At 46.2% G+C, this 24478-nt stretch overlaps 1 protein-coding gene across 2 annotated transcripts in view; it reads left to right on the top strand.

The window, feature by feature from the left end:
• Nucleotides 1-23392, top strand: part of LOC133122728 (deleted in malignant brain tumors 1 protein-like) — a 46967-nt gene extending 23575 nt beyond the window's left edge. Inside the window, exons 7-11 of one of the 2 annotated variants that reach the window (XM_061232867.1) lie at nt 15604-15909; nt 16576-16884; nt 18826-19140; nt 22466-22531; nt 22929-23392. In XM_061232867.1, the coding sequence (XP_061088851.1) occupies nt 15604-15909; nt 16576-16884; nt 18826-19140; nt 22466-22488 (953 nt within the window). In that variant the 3' untranslated portion in view covers nt 22489-22531; nt 22929-23392. The remainder of the gene's footprint in view (nt 1-15603; nt 15910-16575; nt 16885-18825; nt 19141-22465; nt 22532-22928) is intronic. The other variant, XM_061232866.1, reaches the window with a different exon arrangement.
• The last annotated feature ends 1086 nt before the right edge of the window (nt 23393-24478 follow it).

Genomic DNA, 24478 nt, shown 5'->3' with positions numbered 1-24478 from the left:
GTCCCATTACTGTTGGGGCACATGTACTGTTGTAATTCCTACGCCGTTCACCTGATTTGGATGTAAATCCCCTCAAATTAAAGCTGAAAGTCTGCAGTTAAAGCATATCTTGTTCGTTTCATTTCAAATCCATTGTGGTGGTGTATAGAACCAAAAAGAGGAGAATTGTGTCGATGTCCCAATATTTATGGACCTGACTGTATAAAGGATTTTAAAATAAATCTATCGTTGAAACACTAAACAACTTCATCACCTGTTGTGTCTCTTATTACACACTACAGGTTCTGACCTCTGACCCCTAGCGGAGAGTGGGTAACAAGTTCATCATTGCAATGACTGAGCACAGATGTTACAGGAACACCTGATACTAAATTCTCTGGTAACATCCTCAGTGATGGTTATGTCCCTTAGTTTGGGTCAGTATCTGTGGGGAAAGTCACACACCCTCAGTGCAGCAGCATCTGTGGGGAAAGTCACACACCCTCAGTGCAGCAGCATCTGTGGGGAAAGTCACACACCCTCAGTGCAGCAGCATCTGTGGGGAAAATCACACACCCTCAGTGCAGCAGCATCTGTGGGGAGAGTCACACACCCTCAGTGCAGCTGTCCCAGATTGAGGTCCTCTGGCTCTGGCCACTGGCCCTTCCATCAGGCCCACTGGTTCCAGGATGTACACATAAGTTGGTAAACAAGTTTATGATTCACCACATAAGTGCATCTGATGCCAGATATAATTTCCACAGGGAGGGAGTAATGTTCCCCCTTCCAGCAGATTCAGACACTTCACATTCACCCATGGTTGTGTTAAAGATAAAAACATTATTTCTGAGGAAAAACATTGTTCTTTGTTATATATATGGTTATTGAAGACTACTTTCAGTTTAATTTTGACACATTTTTTAAAGGAAATGTATTGAGCTTGTGCTTCCTACAAAATCCTCCAGAATTCAGTGTTGTTTGGCTGTAGAGCAGGGGTCTCCAATCTTATCCAGAAAGGGCCGGTGTGTGTGCAGGTTGTTGTTTTAGCACAGGACTAAGACAGCTGATTCTACTCATCTAGGTCTTGATTAAAGACCACGATTAGTTCATTAGTATAATCAGGTGTGTTACTGCTGGGTTAAAACAAAAACCTGCACCCACGCCGGCCCTTTTAGGATAAGATTGGAGACCCCTGCTGTAGAGGGACCACGATGGGTTCTGCCTCCAGAGCACTCTCTCCATACGTCACACAAGCTGCCATTACACTCTCGAACCACAGGAGGGAGACAGAGTGCTACTGTTGCTCCCAATGTAGAAGTAGAACAGTATAATGAGAGAGTGGAAACTAGAGTCTGGTGTTGAACTCAGACCTGGCCAGTGCTGACTGTTTGAAGCAGCCGCACAAGGGAGCGCAGAATTGGCCACAGAACAGATCAGTGGGAGGGTTTCCCCCGTCTTATCACACAAGGGCCTTTCTTCTGCTCACCTGCAGTCTGTCTGCTGTCTGCCTGTATTAGCTGAACAGGATGTACAGACCTCCATCACAGTGGCTCTGTATCTGAGTGACCTGCAGTGTGGGACCAGTAGAGTCCTCCATCACAGTGGCTCTGTATCTGAGTGACCTGCAGTGTGGGACCAGTAGAGTCCTCCATCACAGTGGCTCTGTATCTGAGTGACCTGCAGTGTGGGACCAGTAGAGTCCTCCATCACAGTGGCTCTGTATCTGAGTGACCTGCAGTGTGGGACCAGTAGAGTCCTCCATCACAGTGGCTCTGTATCTGAGTGACCTGCAGTGTGGGACCAGTATAGTCCTCCATCACAGTGGATCTGTATCTGAGTGACCTGCAGTGTGGGACCAGTATAGTCCTCCATCACAGTGGCTCTGTATCTGAGTGACCTGCAGTGTGGGGGAAGAAGGGGCTGTTCGGAGAAGAAGCTGTTCAGTGCTCTGGAGGAGATCGCAGAAATGACATCTGTTGGTAAATACGATCAAACGTCCTAAATTAGGACAACAGAAACAATTATGTGATGAAAACAATTAGGAGAAAAAGGTTTGAATGAGGGCCCAGAGAAAATATCACAGTAACCAGAGAGATGAAGCAGAAGGTCACCTTTTACAGCTAGCCCAGCATTCCCTCTGTTAACACAAGGCTTCTCACTCTAATCGTCTGCAAACTACAGTGATTTGAGGCTACAACAAGTCCCCTGGTCTTTCTGCTGAAAGGCGTATAACGCTAAACCAGGACAGCGCGGGTCAGAGGGAATGGGGGTGCAGAACTCCTACCTAAAGAAGGATTACTGGGAACATAAACATCCAGTTTTTCATCATCCCAGTGACACCATTACATTTCAAGATCTGTCAGATAAGTAACAGCAAGGGCCACCTCCAAAAACACCTCCTAATAAAAATAGAAGACGAAAAAAAAAACAGAATCAACCACCGACCTTTTCTGAGGGTGGCTACATGAGCCTTTATTGTATCATTCGCGGACATCCTGAAAACCACCTCCTCCTTCGAAACAGTCAGGGTCGGAGCCACCTCAGCCAGCTGAGTGCAAACACCGGCTTTAGCAGCACATAATGCCCTCTACTGGCGCTCTCCCGAATGCCCTTCCCTTGGCCACTCCCCAACACTAAAATATGTTTAAAATGAAACATATGGGGCTCATTCCAATCGCTTAATTTTCTCCACTTTTTTTCCTTTCCTTGCTCCAGACCCGGAAATCGATCAAGGTCCGCCATCTTTAAGGACAAGCCTATATAGCACTTCATAGGCTATGTCACCATTTCTCAGTGTTCAGTGTTCACATTGAAAAACTATTATTTCCCACTGTAACATCTGTAACAAATTTATTGGAAATAAATTTGTTGAAACGGTTTGTTGAATAAATTAACCCATGCATGTTTATGTAGGCAACTGAAATACGGGGTGGAGGAGGGTGGTAGTGGAGTTGAGCATTATTTACAGAAGCATTATTTTGGAAAGGCTGACGTATAAATGATCAACTTCACTTATTCATTCACACACATATCTTTTCCTAGCCTATCCTGATGGGTGAAGCTAGGGGCAAGAAAAGGAGAAAAGGGAAACTTTTCTTTTTCAATATAAAGTAATTTCATACACAATTCCTATGTTACATAGCCAAGAGTATTGAGTATAAACCTAAGTTCTACTCACCTTAAATAATACCCTTGTCAGACCACACTAAAAGATTATTATGTGCAGTTCTGAGGACCGTACTACAGGAAACACAGGCACTGGAAAAGGTTCAAAGAAGGGCAACCAGATTGATTCCATGTATTACAGATAAAACCTGTGAAGAAAGACTGAAGATGCTTTGATCTCGAGAAGACGAGACGGTGATTTGATTGTTAATCCCTTTAATTAATTTAAAAGCCTCAAAGTGAACTAGAGGCGATTCTTCATGGTGAGCTTGGTTTGCTGTTAGCTAATATGCTTCAAAGTGGTTCAAACAATGTTGTATTTCAAACACTTGCATGAGGTTCTGGTTCTGCCCTTTGTTGAGGACATAAGAACTTTTCACAAGATAAATAATGCCGAATTCAGTACTTAGTTGAGCCACCTTTTTGAGCCATTTTTTCAAGTTACATGTAACAGGAATTAAACAACAATCATAAACAGGAGCAGTGAAGGATGAGGCTATGGCACAGTGAAGGACATAAGAGTTTATTCAGAAATGTATGCGGCATAAAGGTCCGTGTACACTCACACAATTCATCTACAGGAGTGAAACAAAGACGCAAACTGACATCTCAGATAAAACATACTGTCTAAAGATCAGCTTTAGCTGACAGACACATCAGCCTCTACATCAGAAGTGAAAAGAACTGAAAAGGGACAGGGGTGGGTTTCCCAAAAGCCTCGTGACACCAAGAACCTCTTTAAATACCACTTACCATCACTCTTACCATCACTCTTACAATCACGTGGGGTTTCCAAAGACAATGGTCAGTATCTCTTTAGATCACTCTTACAGGCAGACTATACAGAATTTGTCGCTGCTGTGTTTACGTACAAAAAACGTCTATGCCCCATTCTCGTTATGAATGAGCAATGAGCTAAGAGACTGCGGTCTAATATCATTCGCAAAAAACATCAACTTTGTTAGCTGCTTTCCACACAGGCTATTCAGCTAGCTATTTGACTAGCGGCGACTCTAGCCACCAGTGGATTCCAGTCTGCTCGCCCTGCACAATTCTGAAACATAAACGCGCATACTCACAAACGCATCAATTCATTGTCACGCGTTTATTTTCATCAGAAATCTCAGGTCTTATGAAAGCTCGGAAGTCCTTTGGGTGAACTCAAATGAAATGCATGAAAAGCATTTTGGACAGTGCTTGTGCATGTTTATACACCAGCTTCAGGCTGGTGTATAAACATTTAAATGTGATTTCTGGTAAAAGCACTTCCCACAATCAGGACATTTGTATGGCTTTTCACCTGTATGAATTTGCAGATGGCTATTTAAATGTGACATTTTGCGAAAACACTTTTTACAATGAGGACATTTGTTGGGCTTTTCACCTGTATGAATTATCTGGTGGACATTTAAATTCCATTTCTGCCGAAACCACTTCCCACAGTCAATACATTTGTAAGGCTTTTCACCTGTATGAATTCTCTGGTGGATATTTACTTGGTACTTTGGAAAAACACTTTTCAATTTTCACACTCCCGGACAATGCTCATGCTTGTTGCAGCGTTTTGTACTTTTCTGGAGATTTTTGGTCTGACTATTCTCATTTTTCATGTCAACATGATCATTTAAGTCCCCACGCTGGGTCATCATTGGATCAATTTCTTCCTTTACACAGTTTGGGTTTGTCTCTCCTGCACATTGCCATGGTTCAACCTGTTCTTTGAGATCAACACCAGCTCTATCCGTCACAATGTTCATGAGATCACTCACTAAACTTTCACTGAATTCACACGTCATTTTATCAGATTTAAAATACTCAGAGTCACTGATCTGTTCTGCCTTATGGTATCCTCCAACCTCAGTCTCTGTTTTCATTTGGTCAGAATGCAGATGGGTGACATATCCCAGCTCTGTAAAGTCTAGGCTCTCCGTCTTAATAAGATCCCCAGTGTGGGCGGAGCCCAGATCAGCTTCTGTTTTTATCACTGATGTGTGTGTGTGGTGTACATCACTGACTATATGACTAGACCATAGACTGTATCGTATCATATCATAATTAAGAATTGAGAATGTGAATTTGGCAAATAGAATGACCTTGCCCCCTGAAAGATTGTGCATTGATGATGGAAGTCCCACATTATAACAGGGTTGCTCTGGAGTTTGTCACCATTGTAATAATTTAGACAAGCATCGCCGTAATGTTAAAAGAGCGAGGATAACTGAAAGGAGGCGTTGTGCTGCGATCTCGGAGTTCAACTGTCCTGATTAACCATGACGTTATAGCTTCTGGTCTTGTTCCGCTGATCTATTGAAGTCCAACATCGAATATACCCTCATCCCCATCCCTTTTAGAGTCCATACAGTATGCTCTCAACATCGACACGAGGAGCGCACGCCACCGCAGAAAGCAGGACGATTGGGCTGGCCTTGGCAAGAAGAGCTTCTTTTGAAATCACATCAAACATTACGTTACATTAATGGCATTTGGCAGGCGCTCTTACCCAGAGCGATGTACAACAAAGTGCAAAGTACATTCCCATAACCAGGGATAAGTGCGCTGAAATCAATAGACTTTTGTTGGATACAAATCCGCAAAACAATAACAGCTCTGCACAAGTCAGAGTTTAACAGCTTCATACAATATCCATATCGGATCCAGCGGTTCCAAAGCGGAGAACCATGCCTTATGCTTCGTTACAGCTTATATACACATTCTGTTGCTGGGGAGAGTGGGGCAGTCCCTGTCTCCCTCCAGTCAGCAGCCAGCACATGCACCAAGAGAAACAATTCTAAGCTCTGGGGTCAATCCAGTGTGGCCCCCTCCTTCGTGGTTCGGTGGGCTCCTGTTTTTCTGCAAGCTTGTGATGATATTTGAAACAAATGTTCCTGCTTCTCTTATCTTACTGGTATTCATGCCCATATTTGCTTGCGTTGCGACAGTTCAGTGGAAATTCCCACTGGTAGACAGCTTCTCTCTGCATGTTAGTAGAAGTGGGCACATATTAATGCACATTAGTATAAGTGGGCACATATTCATGCTTTGCACAAATTACACAGTTAATGCCATATGAGCTATATTTTGTGAGCCAATTAAAATTTTCCCACACTTTCTGTACAATATTAATCTTAAATTTAGAAAAACTAATCAATCATTTTCAAAGCAATTAACATAAATATTTAATCACCACAATGAAACTCAATCATTCCTTGAAACAAATCTTTACACCAAATCAAAATTGGGCATTCTAAAACAAAAGTAAAAAGTTTGAGATGCAACCAATACTCAAACTTAACGTAACTCAGTCAAAACCTCATATTAAGCATTTACAACACTCAGTCAAAACCTCATATTGAGCATTTACAACACTCAGTCAAAACCTCATATTAAGCATTTCCAACACTCAGTCGAAACCTCATATTGAGCATTTACAACACTCAGTCAAAACCTCATATTGAGCATTTACAACACTCAGTCAAAACCTCATATTAAGCATTTCCAACACTCAGTCGAAACCTCATATTGAGCATTTACAACAAAGCATTGTATTAAACTCTAACTATGAAAAGAGCCCAAAGGGGGGCTTGAAAGGAAATAGTCTTATTTGCTCTGGCTCTCAGTCCCTGAAGCTTCTGTGGGCGTGGCCGAGCAGTGAGTGTGATTGGTGGGGGGGGGGGGGGGTGTGCTCTCGATGGCAGGGTCCAAGCCTGTCTCCATGGTCCAAGCGCAGGGTTCCCATTATCTCAGAGCTCAGAGGGGAAGGTGTGAGCATCCACTCTGCTGTCTGCGCTGAAGATGGAGAGATGTCTGTCGTTCCTCTCTCTCTCCTCCCTGCTCCTGCTCTGTACAGCCAGTGAGTACCACACTGTAAAACACATCTGTACATTTACACTGATTTTCCCACAGAATTTCACTGTTTATTTAATACAGCATTGTACTGTGTATATCCTGGCTGCCTTACTTGAAGCATCTATCAAAGAACAAGCTTCTGTTATATTTTGCCTCTGCGCCAACCTGAGCTGAGGAAGAACGCAGGAATTTCACAGATCAAATATAGGCGAGTTTTACTTGCTATTTCTCTTTTGGTCAATGCTTGTTGAAATAACAACCGTGCTTAAAAGTAATGTTGGCTCGGCGTATTTCCCAAGATCATTCTAGGCTGGTTACCAATCGAGGGGAAAAAAAGGAAAGCGGGAGACACGAGACGCAGCCGAGGTGGAGTTAAGAACCACGACCCAGTCTGGTGAATCCTTTTATTTGCAGCACTGACTAAACGTAGAACACCGATTTCTAAATTCCTTTTAAATTCGTCGATTAGCTAGCTATTTTGTCCTGTTAAGTTCTAAGGCATTCAGAAGTTATAAATGTAATGTAACGAGCGAGACAGCTAACGTTAGCCGTGAGAGGACGACCTATTGTAAAACGCATGTTCGATGAGATTCGCCCTGAGATGCTGAAGGCTCTGGACATTGTTGGGCTGTCTTGGCTGACACGCCTCTTCAGTGTCGCGTGGAGATCGGGGACAGTACCTGTAGAGTGGCAGACCGGGGTGGTGGTCCCCATTTTCAAGAAGGGGGATCGGAGGGTGTGCTCCAATTACCGGGGTATCACACTCCTCAGCCTCCCTGGGAAAGCTTACTCTAGGGTACTGGAAAGGAGGCTCCGACCGACGGTCGAACCTCGGATTCAGGAGGAGCAATGTGGCTTCCGTCCTGGCCGTGGAACAGTGGACCAGCTCTTTACCTTGGCAGGGTTGCTGGCGGGGTCATGGGAGTTTGCCCATCCAGTCCACATGTGCTTCGTGGACTTGGAGAAGGCTTTCGACCGTGTCCCCCGGGGAACCCTGTGGGGTGTACTGCGGGAGTATGGGGTACCGGGGCCGTTGTTACGAGCCATCCGGTCCCTGTATAACCAAAGTGAGAGCTGTGTCCGCATTCTCGGCACAAAGTCAAGCACGTTTCCGGTGGGTGTTGGACTCCGCCAAGGTTGCCCCTTGTCACCGGTCCTGTTTGTGGTATTCATGGACAGGATCTCAAGGCGCAGCCGAGGTCAGGAGAGTGTCCGGTTTGGTGACCTCAGAATCGCATCTCTGCTTTTTGCGGATGATGTGGTTCTGCTGGCTTCATCGGACCGTGACCTTCAGCACGCACTGGAGCGGTTTGCAGCCGAGTGTGAAGCGGCCGGGATGAGAGTCAGCACCTCCAAGTCCGAGGCCATGGTTCTCTGCCGGAAAACGGTGGATTGCTCCCTCCGGGTTGGGAACGAGTCTTTGCCCCAAGTGAAGGAGTTCAAGTATCTCGGGGTCTTGTTCACGAGTGAGGGTAGAAGGGAGCGTGAGATCGACAGGCGGATCGGTGCAGCGTCAGCAGTAATGCGGGCGTTGCACCGGACCGTTGTGGTGAAGAAGGAGCTGAGCCGGAAGGCGAAGCTCTCGATTTACTGGTCGATCTACGTCCCAACCCTCACCTATGGTCACGAGCTTTGGGTAGTGACCGAAAGAACGAGATCGCGTATACAAGCGGCCGAAATGAGCTTCCTCCGTAGGGTGGCCGGGCTCAGCCTTAGAGATAGGGTGAGGAGCTCGGACATCCGGAGGGAGCTCGGAGTAGAGCCGCTGCTCCTTCGCGTCGAAAGGAGCCAATTGAGGTGGTTCGGGCATCTGATCAGGATGCCTCCCGGGCGCCTCCCTTTGGAGGTTTTCCGGGCTCGTCCAACTGGGCGGAGACCCCGAGGGAGACCCAGAGCCCGCTGGAGAGATTATATATCTCTCCTGGCCAGGGAACGCCTCGGGATCCCCCAGGAGGAGCTAGAATGCGTTGCTGGGGAGAGGGACGCCTGGAATACCCGGCTTTGCCTACTGCCCCCGCGACCCGACTCCGGATAAGCGGGTGACGATGGATGGATGGATGGATGTTCGATTTTACTATCTTTTTAATCTGAATTTCACAAAACCCGAAGTCTATTATTAATAATATGAAACGTCTTTTCGTTACACAGGCAGAGTAGTGAGTCAACATGTCAGTGAGTCTTTTTCAATGATGGGAAATGGTCTTGTAACAATACTTTAAAACAGAAATCTTACCTGCTGTACCTTTAAGTGTGGCATGTCGAGTTGCACGACCTTCAGGAAATTTGGTAAACTCACATTTACAGATGGCTTAAAGATAGAAATTCTGCACCTGGACCTAGATTGTGCAGTGCTGCTTTAAACTTGACATGCCGCACTGAACTCTGCCTTGCGACCTGTGAAAGCTTCTTGTTTAAATACGTAATCTCTTGGAATTAGTGCCAACATAGGTATATTTATTCCATGGAATCAGCAATATCATTTATAATTATATTATTACAATTGCGACTTGTTATAATATAATTATGAATTATAAAATAATTATCATGGATAATACATTATAAAATTATTATAATTAATTAGAAATTATAAAATAATTCCCCATCATGTATGTTTTGTTTGTTCTAGATCTGGAGTGTCTTCAAGTCCATTATCCCATCCATCCATACAGCACAGATTCATCCTCCTCACCTGCTTCTCCACACTCAATCAGGGCCAGAGCCTGGGCGTCAGAGACTGGGGGTCAGAGACTGGGGGTCAGAGACTGGGGACCAGAGACTGGGGGCCAGGGCCAAGGGGTCAGAGGGTCTGCTGGTCAAAGGGCTCTCCAGTAAGAGCAGGGTTACAGGCAGCCTCTAAACACCACAGATTACGTCAGCCCGCCTGACCACCAGTCAGCCCAGGTTGGCTCATGCCACCCCACTCCTCATTGGCCTCCACTGGCTTCCTATTGCCGCACGCATCCGCTTCAAGGCCCTAGTGATGGCATTTCAGGCTGCTAAGGGGACTGCCCCACCTTACATACAATCCTTAATCACTCCGCAGCTAGACCACTCCGGTCTGCCAGCTCTGGTCTGGTTCCCTCACTACAAGCACCAGGTGGTTGAGCTGCATGTTTATGCCTGTTTTCGGTTCTGGTTCCTCAGAGGTGGAATGACAACTGTCAGGACAGCAGGACCCCTCCCCCTATTTCGACTGACTGAAAATGCACCTTTTCAAACTCTACCCTAGTCCTCCCTCCTGATCTCCTCCCCCTTCCACTATCCCTCTTGTCTAACCCTAACCCTGAGTGAAGTTATAAAAAATATTATGCTCATATGTATTTGTTGTATTGTATTTACAGATCTTTATGGTGTTTCTCATTTGTCATACTCATTGCATTTGATATTCATGAAAAAGTCAGGTAGTAAATTCAGCTAATAAACAGATGGCTCCTAAAAATACAACCTCTTGTATAATGTCAAATGTATGTCCTACGTTAGGCTTATAACTGACTAGTATCACTTCAGATGCAAGTATTGCATTTTTAATTAGTGAAAAGTCTGAAGTGTCGGGTGAGTTTTTGCTGAACAGAAATGTGACATTCTCTCCACAGCATTTGATTTCATTATGGCAGCACATTAATGATATATTACACTTGTTGGAGTGTCCAAGTGATTAAATGTAAAAACAAAAAACATAATAAATTAGTGCATCAGTGCACGCCTGTGCAAACTTCATGTGGAAATCTTTTAAAATACCAGACTCAGTTAAGACTCTGTTTATATACGTTCAACCTCTACTTACACCAGCACCTTTACCACACTGGTAATGCTGATTCCCTTTTGAGTATTGCTCAGGGATACTTCAACACAGCCTGGGCGGGGGATCGAACCGGCAACCCTCCGACTGCCAGACGACTGCTCTTACTGCCTGAGCCATGTTGCCCCCAATACACAGAACCTTCTCTATATCCTCATTTCCTCTATTCAGGGCGGAACTGTTCTCACTTCTCATGAAGTCAAACATGTGCATACAATATATACAATTTTTTTTAAACATACTCTGCAGGATTTTAACCATGTAAATATTATAAGACAAACATGCTCAGTCATGACTATGATACACTGGCAGCCTGTGTCTGTGTTCACTTCTGCCCAATACCTTGCTTGTTTACTTGTATTTGTTCTTCTCAAAACTCCTCTGGACCTCTTCTGGGCGTGGCCCTTTTTATTTCTGTGCTGTACCTGAAAATCATGAGTCCAATGCACCGAACTCATTAGCTTTATGATCCAATACACTGAACTCACGCTCTATGGTCCAATACACTGAACTCATACAATCTATGGTCCAATACCTTGAACTCATACAATCTATGGTCCAATACCTTGAACTCATACACTCTATGGTCCAATACACTGAACTCATATGCTCTACGGTCCAATACACTGAACTTATACGATCTATGGTCCAATACACTGAACTTATACGCTCTATGGTCCATCACACTGAACTTATACAATCTAAGGTCCAATACACTGAACTTATACGATCTATGGTCCAATACACTGAACTTATACGCTCTATGGTCCATCACACTGAACTTATACAATCTAAGGTCCAATACACTGAACTCATACGCTCTATGGTCCAATACACTGAACTTATACGATCTATGGTCCATCACACTGAACTCATACGCTCTTGGGTCCAATAGAAGAGCGGGTGGTAGGGTCAAGAGGAGACGATTGGCTACTCCAGTGGCCAACGTGTCTCCCTGCAGTCTGTAGGGGCTTCTTCTACGCTTCTCATTGGCCTCCACTGGCTTCCTATTGCCGCACGCATCCGTTTCAAGGCCCTAGTGTTGGCATTTCAGGCTGCTAAGGGGACTGCCCCGCCTTACATACAATCCTTGATCACTCCCTACTCCCCAGCTAGACCACTCCGGTCTGCCAGCTCTGGTCGCCTTATGGTTCCCTCACTACGAGCACCTGCTGGTCGAGCTGCACGTTCACGCCTGTTTTCTGTTCTGGTTCCTCAGTGGTGGAATGACTTGCCTACCACTGTCAGAACAGCAGAATCCCTCCCCTATTTCGATGCAGACTCAAAACCCACCTTTTCAAACTCTACCTTAGTCCTCCCTCCTGATTTCCCCTGCCCCTCCTTTCTGATATCCTTATCCTTGTCTAACCCCCCCCCCCCCCCCCCAAAAAAATAAAATTTTTGCACTTATGATGACGACTATGTTTAGAACAGCATTTCATGTGTATTTTGCAAGTTCTGGATGTGATGCTTTGACTTATGGTAGAACCTCTGCACTTGTAAGTCGCTTTGGATTAAAAGCGTCTGCCAAATGACTAAAATGTAATGTTCTCCCTGAGAGATGAGCGCTGTCACACGAGTGTCATCTGCTTAATCAGTCATGTGACAGGCCTCACTGGCAGAGCTCATATCACTGGTGTCCAGTGCACAAAGCAAGGGAGTTAGAGCGCACCCTAGTGGTGTCCCTGTGTTCCTGCAGACACTGCTGGGGTCATATCCTTTAAATCCACAGTGACAACTTGGGAGTAAAGAGCCATTGTACACCTGGCTAAACTGTATTAAAGACCTCTCATCAGTGTTAAAACATGATCATTCTCTCTCTCTCTCTCTCCCTCTCCCTCTCTCAGGCAGGGAGGATGTGAGGCTGGTGAATGGTAGCAGCCCCTGTGCTGGGAGAGTGGAGGTTTACCATCGGGGAGAGTGGGGGACAGTGTGTGATAATTGGTGGACCATGAGTGATGCTGGAGTGGTGTGCAGACAGCTGGGCTGTGGAGATGCTGTAGATGCACTAGGAGAGGGTCACTTTGGACCAGGGTCTGGAAGAATATGGATGAATGACGTGATCTGCAGTGGATCAGAATCCTTACTGAAGCAGTGTGGGTCACGAGGATGGGGTAAACATCTCTGTAATCATCGAGAGGATGCTGGAGTGATCTGCTCAGGTAGGACTCCCAGCGCAGTGTTGGGGCATTGGGGGTAATTGAACCAGAGGGAAGATCTCCCCCCAACTGGCCCACCAACAACACTTCCAGCTGCAACTTAGGTTTCCCAGGAGGTCTCCCATCCAAGTACTGACCAAGCCCACACCTGCTTAGCTTCAGCAGGAGCAGGGTGCATGATGGGATGGCAATACCATGATGGCTTGGCTCATCTCACACTGCTGTACTCCATGTATAATAGCTGTGCAGGCCTGTGTTCAGACAGCTGTGCTGGATGTTGTCTCTGGAATATGGTGCCGGTCATTTCTGATGATTCTCTCTTTATTATCTCTTGAACTGCAGGGGTCAGGCTGGTGGGCGGGACTGACCTGTGCTCTGGGAGAGTAGAGGTGCATCATGGGAGCTCCTGGGGCACGGTGTGTGATGCTGACTTTGACCAGCAGGACGCAGAGGTTTTTTGCAGGGAGCTGGGCTGTGGGGCTCCTAAAGAGCTGCGCGGGGCAGCTGTATTCGGCCAGGGCGAGGGCCAGGTGTGGGCAGAGGAGATTCAGTGTAGAGGCAACGAATCTCAGATTAACTTCTGCCCCTCAGCACCCTCACAGAATCAATCCTGCTCCCATGGAAACGATGTGGGCCTGGTGTGTTCTGGTAAGAGTCTTCTGTGCACTGTGAGAGTTTCTGGGATGCTGGGTTAATATAGCCCTTAATAGGCCATATGAGTTTATATTTAACAAGGTCTTTATTGATTGTACTGTGAAATGTTACACGCCAGTGTGTGTGAGTTTAATCAAGTGTGGAGTTTGGATGATCTCCCAGATACATAAATGGTATATGGTTGGCATTTATATCGCGCTTTTATCCAAAGAGCTGTACAATTGATGCTTCACACACTCACACACTCTCACACACACACACTCACACACTCACACTCACACTCACACACATACTCACACACTCTCTCACAAACGGCAATTGGCTGCCATGCAAGCCACCGACCAGCTCGTCAGCAGCAAATGGGGATTAGGTGTCTTGCTCAGGGATACTTCAACACAGCCTGGGCGGGGGGTCGAACTGGCAACCCTCCAACTGCCAGACGACTGCTCTTACTGCCTGAGCCATGTCACCCCCAGTACACAGAACCATCTCTACATCCTCATTTCCTCTATTCAGGGCGGAACTGTTCTTACTTCTCATAAAGTCAAACATGTACATAGTACATACTATTCTTTTTTAAACATACTCTGCAGGATTTTAAACCTGTAAATATTATAAGACAAACATGCTCAGTCATGACTATGATACACTGGCAGCCTGTGTCTGTGTTCACTTCTGCCCAATACCTTGCTTGTTTACTTGTATTTGTTCTTCTCAAAACTCCTCTGGACCTCTTCTGGGCATGGCCCTTTTTATTTCTATGCTGTATCTGAAAAGCATGAGTCCAATGCACTGAACTCATGTGCTTTATGATCCAATACACTGAACTCATACGCTCTATGGTCCAATACACTGAACTTATACGATCTATGGTCCATCACACTGAACTCATACGCTCTATGGTCCAATACACTGAACTCATACACTCTTGGGTCCAATAGAAGAGCGGGTGGTAGGGTCAAGAGGAGACGATTGGCTACTCCAGTGGCCAACGTGTGTCCCTGCAGTCTGTAGGGGCTTCTTCTCCCTGAGAGATGAGCGCTGTCACAGGAGTGTCATCTGCTTAATCAGTCATGTGACAGGCCTCACTGGCAGAGCTCATATCACTGGTGTCCAGTGCACAAAGCAAGGGAGTTAAAGCGCACCCTAGTGGTGTCCCTGTGTTCCTGCAGACACTGCTGGGGTCATATCCTTTAAATCCACAGTGACAACTTGGGGGTAAACAGCCATTGTACACCTGGCTAAACTGTATTAAAGACCTCTCATCAGTGTTAAAACATGATCATTCTCTCTGTCTCATGATCATTCTCTCTCTCTCTCTCTCTCTCTCTCTCTCTCTCTCTCAGGCAGGGAGGATGTGAGGCTGGTGAATGGTGGCAGCCCCTGTGCTGGAAGAGTGGAGGTTTACCATCGGGGAGAATGGGGGACAGTGTGTGATAAATGGTGGGACATGAGGGATGCTGGAGTGGTGTGCAGACAGCTGGGCTGTGGAGATGCTCTAGATGCACTAGGAGAGGCTCACTTTGGACCAGGGTCTGGGAGAATATGGATGGATTATGTGATCTGCAGTGGATCAGAATCCATACTGAAGCAGTGTGGATCAGCAGGATGGGGTAAACATTACTGTAATCATGGAGGGGACGCTGGAGTGATCTGCTCAGGTAGGACTCCCAGTGCAGTGATGGGGACATTGGGGGTAATTGAACCAGAGGGAAGATCTCCTCCCAACTGGCCCACCAGAAACACTTCCAGCGACAACTTAGGTTTCCCAGGAGGTCTTCCATCCAAGTACTGACAAAGCCCACACCTGCTTAGCTTCAGCAGAAGCAGGGTGCATGATGGGATGGCAATACCATGATGGCTTGGCTCATCTCACACTGCTGTTCTCCATGTATAATAGCTGTGCAGGCCTGTGTTCAGACAGCTGTGCTGAATGTTGTCTCTGGAATAAGGTGCCAGTCATTTCTGATAATTCTCTCGTTATTCTCTGTTCAACTGCAGAGGTCAGGCTGGTGGGCGGGACTGACCTGTGCTCTGGGAGAGTAGAGGTGCATCATGGGAGCTCCTGGGGCACGGTGTGTGATGCTGACTTTGACCAGCAGGACGCAGAGGTTGTGTGCAGGGAGCTGGGCTGTGGGGCTCCTAAAGAGCTGCGCGGGGCAGCTGTATTTGGCCAGGGCGAGGGCCAGGTGTGGGCAAAGGAGATTCAGTGTAGAGGCAACGAATCTCAGATTAACTTCTGCCCCACAGCACCCTCACAGAATCAATCCTGCTCCCATGGAAACGATGTGGGCCTGGTGTGTTCTGGTATGAGTCTTCTGTGCACTGTGAGAGTTTCTGTGATGCTGGGTGAATATAGCCCCTTAATAGGCCCTATAAGTTTATATTTAACAAGGTCTTTATTCATTATCCTGTGAAATGTTACACGCCAGTGTGTGTGAGTTTAATCAAGTGTGGAGTTTGGATGATCTCCCAGATACCTAAATGGATGGCATTCATATCGCGCATTTATCCAAAGCACTGTACAATTGATGCTTCTCATTCACCCATTCACTCACACACTCACACACTCACACACACCAATGGCAATTGGCTGCCATGCAAGGCACCGACCAGCTCGTCAGGAGCAAATGGGGGTTAGGTGTCTTGCTCAGGGATACTTTGACACAGCCCGGGCAGGGGATCGAAGCGGCAACCTTCCGACTGCCAGACGACTGCTCTTACTGCCTGAGCCATGTCGCCCCTAGTACTCAGAACCATCACTGCCTCACTGGCAGAGCTCATATCACTGGTGTCCAGTGCACAAAGCAAGGGAGATAGAGCGCACCCTAGTGGTGTCCCTGTATTCCTGCTGGGGTTATATCCTTTAAATCCACAGTGACAAACAGCCATTGTACACCTGGATAAAATGTATTAAAGACCTCTCATCAGTGTTAAAACATCTCTCTCTCTCTCTCTCTCTCTCTCTCTCAGGCAGGGCGGATTTGAGGCTGGTGAATGGTGGCAGCCCCTGTGCTGGGAGAGTGGAGGTTTACCATCGGGGAGAGTGGGGGACAGTGTGTGGCCGTGGCTGGGACATGAGGGATGCTGGAGTGGTGTGCAGACAGCTGGGCTGTGGAGATGTTGTAGAGGCACTAAAAGAGGGTCACATTGGACCAGGGAGAATATGGATGGCTCATGTGTCCTGCAGTGGATCAGAATCCTCACTGAAGCAGTGTGGGTCACAAGGATGGGGTAAACATTCCTGTAATCATGGAGAGGACGCTGGAGTGATTTGCTCAGGTAGGACTCCCAGTGCAGTGATGGGGACATTGGGGGTAATTGAACCAGAGGGAAGATCTTCCCCCAACTGGCCCACCAAAAACACTTCCAGCAGCAACTTAGGTTTCCCAGGAGGTGTCCCATCCAAGTACTGAACAAGCCCCCACCTGCTTAGCTTCAGCAAGAGCAGGGTGCATGATTGTTACGCATCCCCTGTACTTGGTGGTCACCTAATACAGTAAGGTTGGCTTGGCTCCCTCTGCTGGTAGCCATGGCCACAAACATAGGACAGTGCGTGCCCCTGCCAATTATCTCTGTGCCAATCCGTGCCCTGAGATTTCCCCTTTCTTTCGAACCGTTTACTGTTTTTGTAAGGGTACATTCAGCGTTCAACATTTTTTTTTGCGGGACCTTTTCTGAAGAATCAACTACTTTTTCTAAATATTGGTAATTCTCTGCTTTTGTGTACACCCTTAGGAAGATAATCAATTTGTTATTTTCTGCATCGTTTTTGGTGGTAGCCCTATTTAGTACGCTTGGGTTTGGTGATTGGCTGCTTGTAGTCTGTTGCTGAATGAACGAGCTTGCACGCTGGTTTGTGGAACCACTGAAGATAGACAGAGCGGTAATTAGGGCTGTTTTGTTTACTTTATCCCCTTTTGAAAGTCAGCGATAGTCTACTGGGTGTTGAGGTTTCTCGTATGAATTGCCTTTTTTTGTGATACAAATTCGTTGATCGCACACTGAAGTTGTACTTCGTTTTTGCCAGCTTTACTGGTGTTTCGTGCTTAAGGCTTTTTGTGGGTGGACCTGTGGTCTTCGTGTTTTTTTTTTGACCACTTCTGAATTTTGAAGCTGCTGCTTTAAAGTTTTCGATAACTTTCGTTGATTGCAGTTGAAGTGTCTTAATGTCTTCAATAGATGATTTTGTTGCGGAGCCGTCCGTGCTCTTGCAATGCTCTAAAAATCATCTGATTGAATTGTCTGAGACTTATCAAGTGCATATTGCTAAAAAAGCGTTTAAAAGAGACCACCTTAACTGCTTTAATTAAAGGTCTTGTCGCACAGGAAATCTTGCCCGAAAGTGCAGCTGAAACAAAGCCACCACATAGTAGCACTACAGAACTTGAACTCCAAATTCGCTTACAAGAGCTCACTTTGCGTGAAAAAGACCTTGAGAATGAGCGTGAAAAATTGCGCGTTTCGGCTCGACAAGCGGAGCTTGGAATTAAAGCGATTGGAAATTGAGGCAAGAAGACAGGGCCAGGCTATACCGCGCGGAGAACATGATTTTGATGCGAGCCGGTATATTCGTATGGTTCCTGAGTTCACCGGGAGGGAGGTGGAAAAGTACTTTCCTCATTTTCAACGTGTTGCAACTACTTTACAGTGGCCGTGGTGATATTTTTTACTTACTTTTGCTGCGATGTGTTTTAAAAGGCAAAGCACAAGAAGTTTACTCTGCTCTTCCTTTTGATGATAGCTCTGATTATGACGAGGTGAAAGCCTCAATCCTGCGTGCCTAGCAGTTAGTTCCATCAGTTAGTGTCTGATCTCGACTGTGTAATTTCCACTCCAGACAGGCGACAGCACACTCGGGTGTGCCATGTTAATATGCTGAAGCCATATTTCACTCGTGATTCACCCGACCAGTCTGTGTCTGACGACTCTACTGCCCTTCTGCTGTTCTGACCGCGGATGAAGACGGCGTGACTGCCCCCTCACGGTCAATCGTTGAGGGTCCCTCTTCTCGTTGGCGTCTTGTTTATGTTGTGGATTGAGGTTCGGTCTGTAACAATGATGGTATGACAATACCATGATGGCTTGGCTCATCTCACACTGCTGTACTCTATGTATAATAGCTGTGCAGTCCTGTGTTCAGACAGCTATGCTGAATGTTGTCTCTGGAATATGGTGCCGGTCATTCTGATGATTCTCTCTTTATTCTCTGTTTCACTGCAGCCCATCGAAAGGTCAGGCTGGTGGGCGGGACTGACCTGTGCTCTGGGAGAGTAGAGGTGCATCATGGGAGCTCCTGGGACACGGTGTGTGATGCTGACTTTGACCAGCGGGACGCAGAGGTTGTGTGCAGGGAGCTGGGCTGTGGGGCTCTTAAAGAGCTGCGTGGGGCAGCTGCATTTGGCCAGGGCGACGCCCAGGTGTGGGCAGAGGAGATTCAGTGTAGAGGCAACGAATCTCAGATTTACTTCTGCCCCACAGCACCCTCACAGAACAAACCCTGCTCCCATGGAAACGATGTGGGCCTGATGTGTTCTGGTAAGAGTCTTCTGTGCACTGTGAGTTTCTGTGGTGCTGGGTGAATATAGCCCCTGAATAAAACATACAGTACCAATCAAAAGTTTGGACACACCTTGCCCTTTTCTGCTTTTTCTCATTGATGACAGAGGAAATAAGACATCAAACAATTCACATGTGAAGTCACATACCTCAGACCCTTGATGACTAAAAACCATTTAATCCACAAATGTGTTCCATATTGTATCAGCATAATGTATAGCTGAATCAAGTCCCAACCCCCAATTCCCATAGAGATCCAATTAAATCCAGAGTGGTTCTAGTATTGCTTGAGATATCCAGACTCTGGTGATGTTGATAGATTTCATGGCATACAAATATATGCAACCAAATACAAAACATGACTATTTCATTTGACTTCATGTTAATTTGCCTCAAACATTGAAATGTATAAAAATGGTGTAATTGCTACATGGTAAAAATGTATAAATGTATGAAACTACTCTTTAATAAAAGCTGAGAATCTTCGTATTGACCATTACATTACATTACATTAATGGCATTTGGCAGACGCTCTGTCCACATGTGAATTGTTTGATGAAACAGAGAAAATTAAAAATTTATCAGAAAAATAACAAAAAAGGCTCCAAAATTTCCATTACATTTATATTTTAGTCATTTGGCAGACGCTTTTAATCCAAAGCGATTTACAAATGCATAGGTTCTTCCACAAGTCAAAGCATCACATCCATAACTAGGAAAATACACACGAAGTGCTGTTCTAAACATATAGTCATCATAAGTGCAATTTATTTGAATTTTTTGGGGTTTTTTTGGGGAAATCAGGAGGGAGGACTAAGATAGAGTTTGAAAAGGTGTGTTTTTAGTCTTCGTCGAAATAGGGGGAGGGATTCTGCTGTCCTTACAGTGGTAGGCAAGTCATTCCACCACTGAGGAACCAGAACGTAAAACAGGCGTGAACGTGCAGCTCGACCGCCAGGTGCTCGTAGAGAGGGAACCATAATGTGTCCAAACTTTTGACTGGTACTGTATGCATTTATATTTAACAAGATCTTTATTCATTATACGGTGAAATGTTACACGTCAGTGTTTGTGAGTTCAATCAAGTGTGGAGATTGGATGATCTCCTAGATACGTACTTAGAACCATCTCAACATCCTCATTTCCTCTATTCAGAGCAGAACTGTTCTTACATCACATGAAGTCAAACCTACACATAGTATTCTATTTTAAAAAATACATACTATCCAGGATTTTAACCATGTACATATTATAAGACAAACATGCTCAGTCATTACTATGATACACTGGCAGCCTGTGTCTGTGTTCACTTCTTCCCAATACCTTGCTTGTTTACTTGTATTTGTTCTCCTCAAAACTCCTCTGGACCTCTTCTGGGCGTGGCCCTTTTTATTTCTGTGCTGTATCTGAAAAGCATGAGGTACATGTGTGAAGAGGACCCGAGAGGACAGTACGTTTCCAAGTCCTAGTGTAACCATACAGATACAATCGGAACCATTGACGAATACATCAACTCACAAACTAGCATACTACGGTTGGCAGCTAGAATACCCTGAGTACAACAATAGCTAATACAAAACACAACAATATCTATTTATAGCTATATAAGTGGCATTATAGTCTATGGCATATACAAGGCTAATCATGGTGGTGAGGAAGGGAGGGAAAGGTGCAGCCTGAAGAGATGAGTCTTCAGTCTGCTCTTAAACGAGGTCAGAGACTCTGCCGTTCTGACATCCACAGGGAGGTCATTCCACCACCGTGGGACCAGGACAGACAGCAGTCATGAGCGAGAAGTGCAGGTGTGGTGAGGGGGAGACGCCAGATGGCACGAAGTGGCGGAACGGAGGGGTCTTGCTGGTGTATATGTCTTGATAAGCGATTGAATATATACAGGGGCTGATCCCTTAACTGCCTGGTACGCGAGCACCAAAGTTTTACATTTGATGCGAGCCATAACAGGCAGCCAGTGGAGGTTGCTGAGCAGGGGGGTGACGTGAATGTCAAGGAACATTGAATACCAGACCATGAGTTGTAGGGGTCTGACGGCAGGTGCTGGAAGGCCAGCCAGCAGAGAATTGCAATAGTCCAGGCAGGACAGGACCATTGCTTGGACAAGGAGCTGAGTGGAGTAGGTGGTGAGAAAGGGTCGGATTCTCCGTACAGGAAGATCCTGCATGCCCAGGTCACCGTAGCGATGTTCTCGGAGAAGGACAGCGTGTTGTCCATCACCACTCCAAGGTTTCTTGCACAAGGGGATGAGGTCACTGTGGTATCCCCTAGTGAGATGGAAAAATCGGAGAAGGGAGAGGTTAGAGCAGGGATGAAGATTACCTCCGTCTTACCTGGGTTGAGCTTTAGATGGTGGTTGCCCATCCAGCTCTGGATGTCTCTCGGGCAGGCGGAGATACGAGTAGAGACCTGTGTGTCTGATGGGGGGAAGGAGAGAAAGAGTTGGGTGTCATCGGCATAACAATGATATGAGATGCCGTGAGCAGAGATAACAGGGCAAAGGGATCTTGTGTACTTGTAAATCGCTTTGGATTAGAAGCGTCTGCCAAATGGCTAAAATGTAAATGTAAAATGAGTTAGCACTGTGACACGCCCCTGCGCTAGGAGTTAGCACTGTGACACGCCCCTGCGCTAGGAGTTAGCATTGTGACACGCCCCTGCACTAGGAGTTAGCACTGTGACACGCCCCAGCGCTAGGAGTTAGCGCTGTGACACGCCCCTGCACTAGGAGTTAGCACTGTGACACGCCCCTGCACTAGGAGTTAGCACTGTGACACGCCCCTGCGCTAGGAGTTAGCGCTGTGACACGCCCCTGCGCTAGGAGTTAGCGCTGTGACACGCCCCTGCACTAGGAGTTAGCACTGTGACACAGCCCTGCGCTAGGAGTTAGCACTGTGACATGCCCCTGCGCTAGGAGTTAGCACTGTGACACGCCCCTGCGCTAGGAGTTAGCACTGTGACACGCCCCTGCGCTAGGAGTTAGCACTGTGACACGCCCCTGCGCTAGGAGTTAGCACTGTGACACGCCCCTGCGCTAGGAGTTAGCACTGTGACACGCCCCTGCGCTAGGAGTTAGCACTGTGACACGCCCCTGAGCTAGGAGTTAGCACTGTGACACGCCCCTGCGCTAGGAGTTAGCACTGTGACACGCCCCTGCGCTAGGAGTTAGCACTGTGACACGCCCCTGCGCTAGGAGTTAGCACTGTGACACGCCCCTGCGCTAGGAGTTAGCACTGTGACATGCCCCTGCGCTAGGAGTTAGCACTGTGACACAGTCTGTCCGTCTTCACAGTCCCGCCCCCACCTGGAGCCTGAGGGGGAGAAGTGTGACATCAGAGCAGCGACTCCATCACTGCAGGTGAGTGTCAGCCACGCCCACATGTTCACAGTGCACTACAGTATACTGCACTTACTGTAGCAGATTAATTACAGTACACTTACTGTAGCAGATTAATTACAGTACACTTACTGTAGCAGATACATTACAGTACACTGCACTCACTTACTGTAGCAGATGAATTACAGTACACTGCACTTACTGTAGCAGATTAATTACAGTATACTTACTGTAGCAGATGCATTACAGTACACTGCACTCACTTACTGTAGCAGATGAATTACAGTACACTGCATTCACTTACTGTAGCAGATGCATTTCAGTACACTGCACTTTCTGTAGAAGATGCTTATATCCAGAGTGACGTTCAACACGAGCAATGTATAGCAATAAGCGTTCCTCATCTCTCTCTCCACAGGCAAACTGGTGTTTGATCTGTGTGCTGCTCATTAAATGGGACTCCAAATGTCTCCTGTCTCTGTTCACTCTCAATCTCCCACTTCCCTTCCATCTATCCATCTAAAAAAGTATTATATTTTAATTGAACATATATCTTTCAATATAAACTTCAATATAAACCCGACAGCATTTTTGCTAATTATATTTTTATAAAATACTGTCTCTCAAAGGCTGTATAATTCAGTATGTTGAATCCAAATATCTACAAATATCGAGTATAAAAAGTAAAATATACATTTTTGTGAATTAAAATATGTTGGGGGTTGGGTTGCCCTCTTGGAAGCAAATCCTGTTGGTAGCCTCCAGCGTCAGGGTTACTGTTAACTTGGCTGTAAGTATAAATGTAATCCAGGTAATATTTTGGGTGTATTTTTGTCTGGAGAAAAATAAAGGAGTAGCTAGTTGGCAAGCTAAGTATTACAAGGACTCTTATATTTTTGTTTGTATGCATGTGTGTGTGTGTGTACATGTGTATGAGTGTGTGAACCCCCTCTCCCCAGTGCGTTGATCCCCATGTCGCCTGGGGTTATTGTGTGTGTATGAGTGTGTGGGGGAGGCTAGTGCGACTCCTGACCCTCCTACATATGCTCACTACAGACTTCTAGTCTAAGTCATGTATGCTCACTACAGACTTCTAGTCTAAGTCATGTATGCTCACTACAGACTGCTAGTCTAAGTCATGTATGCTCACTACAGACTGCTAGTCTAAACCCCCTCCACCCCTGCGCCACCCTCGTGTTTATTAAACTAACATATGGGCAGCACGGTTGTCCATTTCTTTTTGCTGTGAGCACTTTCAGCCTACAGCAAAAACGTCCCGGATTTGAATCCAAACTGACCCTTTCTGTGTGAAGTTTGCATGTTCTCCCTGTGTCTGCGTGGGTTTCTTCCAGCTTCCTCCAACATCCAAAGATATGCTGTCAACCGATCCAATACAAATAATTGTGTCCTGTGCTGCCGGATCTGTTCTGTGTGTACCCCTCTGGGGGTGCCTGCTCCTGGTCTTCTCCGTCCATGCCAGGAGGTCTTCCAGAACAGAGCCACACTGCCGAACATGACTGTGTTGCCTTCTCAGATTGTTATGAAGATTCTTACATTTACATTTTAGTCATTTGGCAGACGCTTTTAATCCAAAGCGACTTACAAGTGCATAGGTTCTACCATAAGTCAAAGCATCACATCCAGAAACTAGCAAAATACACATGAAATGCTGTTGTAAACATAGTTGTCATCAGAAGTGCATTTTTTTTTTGACAAGGATAGGGATATCGGAAAGGAGGGGCAGGGGAAATCAGGAGGGAGGACTAAGGTAGAGTTTGAAAAGGTGGGTTTTCAGTCTGCGTCGAAATAGGGGGAGGGATTCTGCTGTTCTGACAGTGGTAGGCAAGTCATTCCACCACTGAGGAACCAGAACGGAAAACAGGCGTGAACGTGCAGCTCAACCGCCAGGTGCACGTAGAGAGGGAACCATAAGGCGACCAGAGCTGGCAGACCGGAGTGGTCTAGCTG

The sequence above is a fragment of the Conger conger genome, chromosome 2 (assembly GCF_963514075.1).
Source record: "Conger conger chromosome 2, fConCon1.1, whole genome shotgun sequence".
NCBI lineage: Eukaryota > Metazoa > Chordata > Actinopteri > Anguilliformes > Congridae > Conger > Conger conger.
Note: the sequence above shows the minus strand (reverse complement) of the source record. Positions and strands in the feature narration are given on the sequence as shown.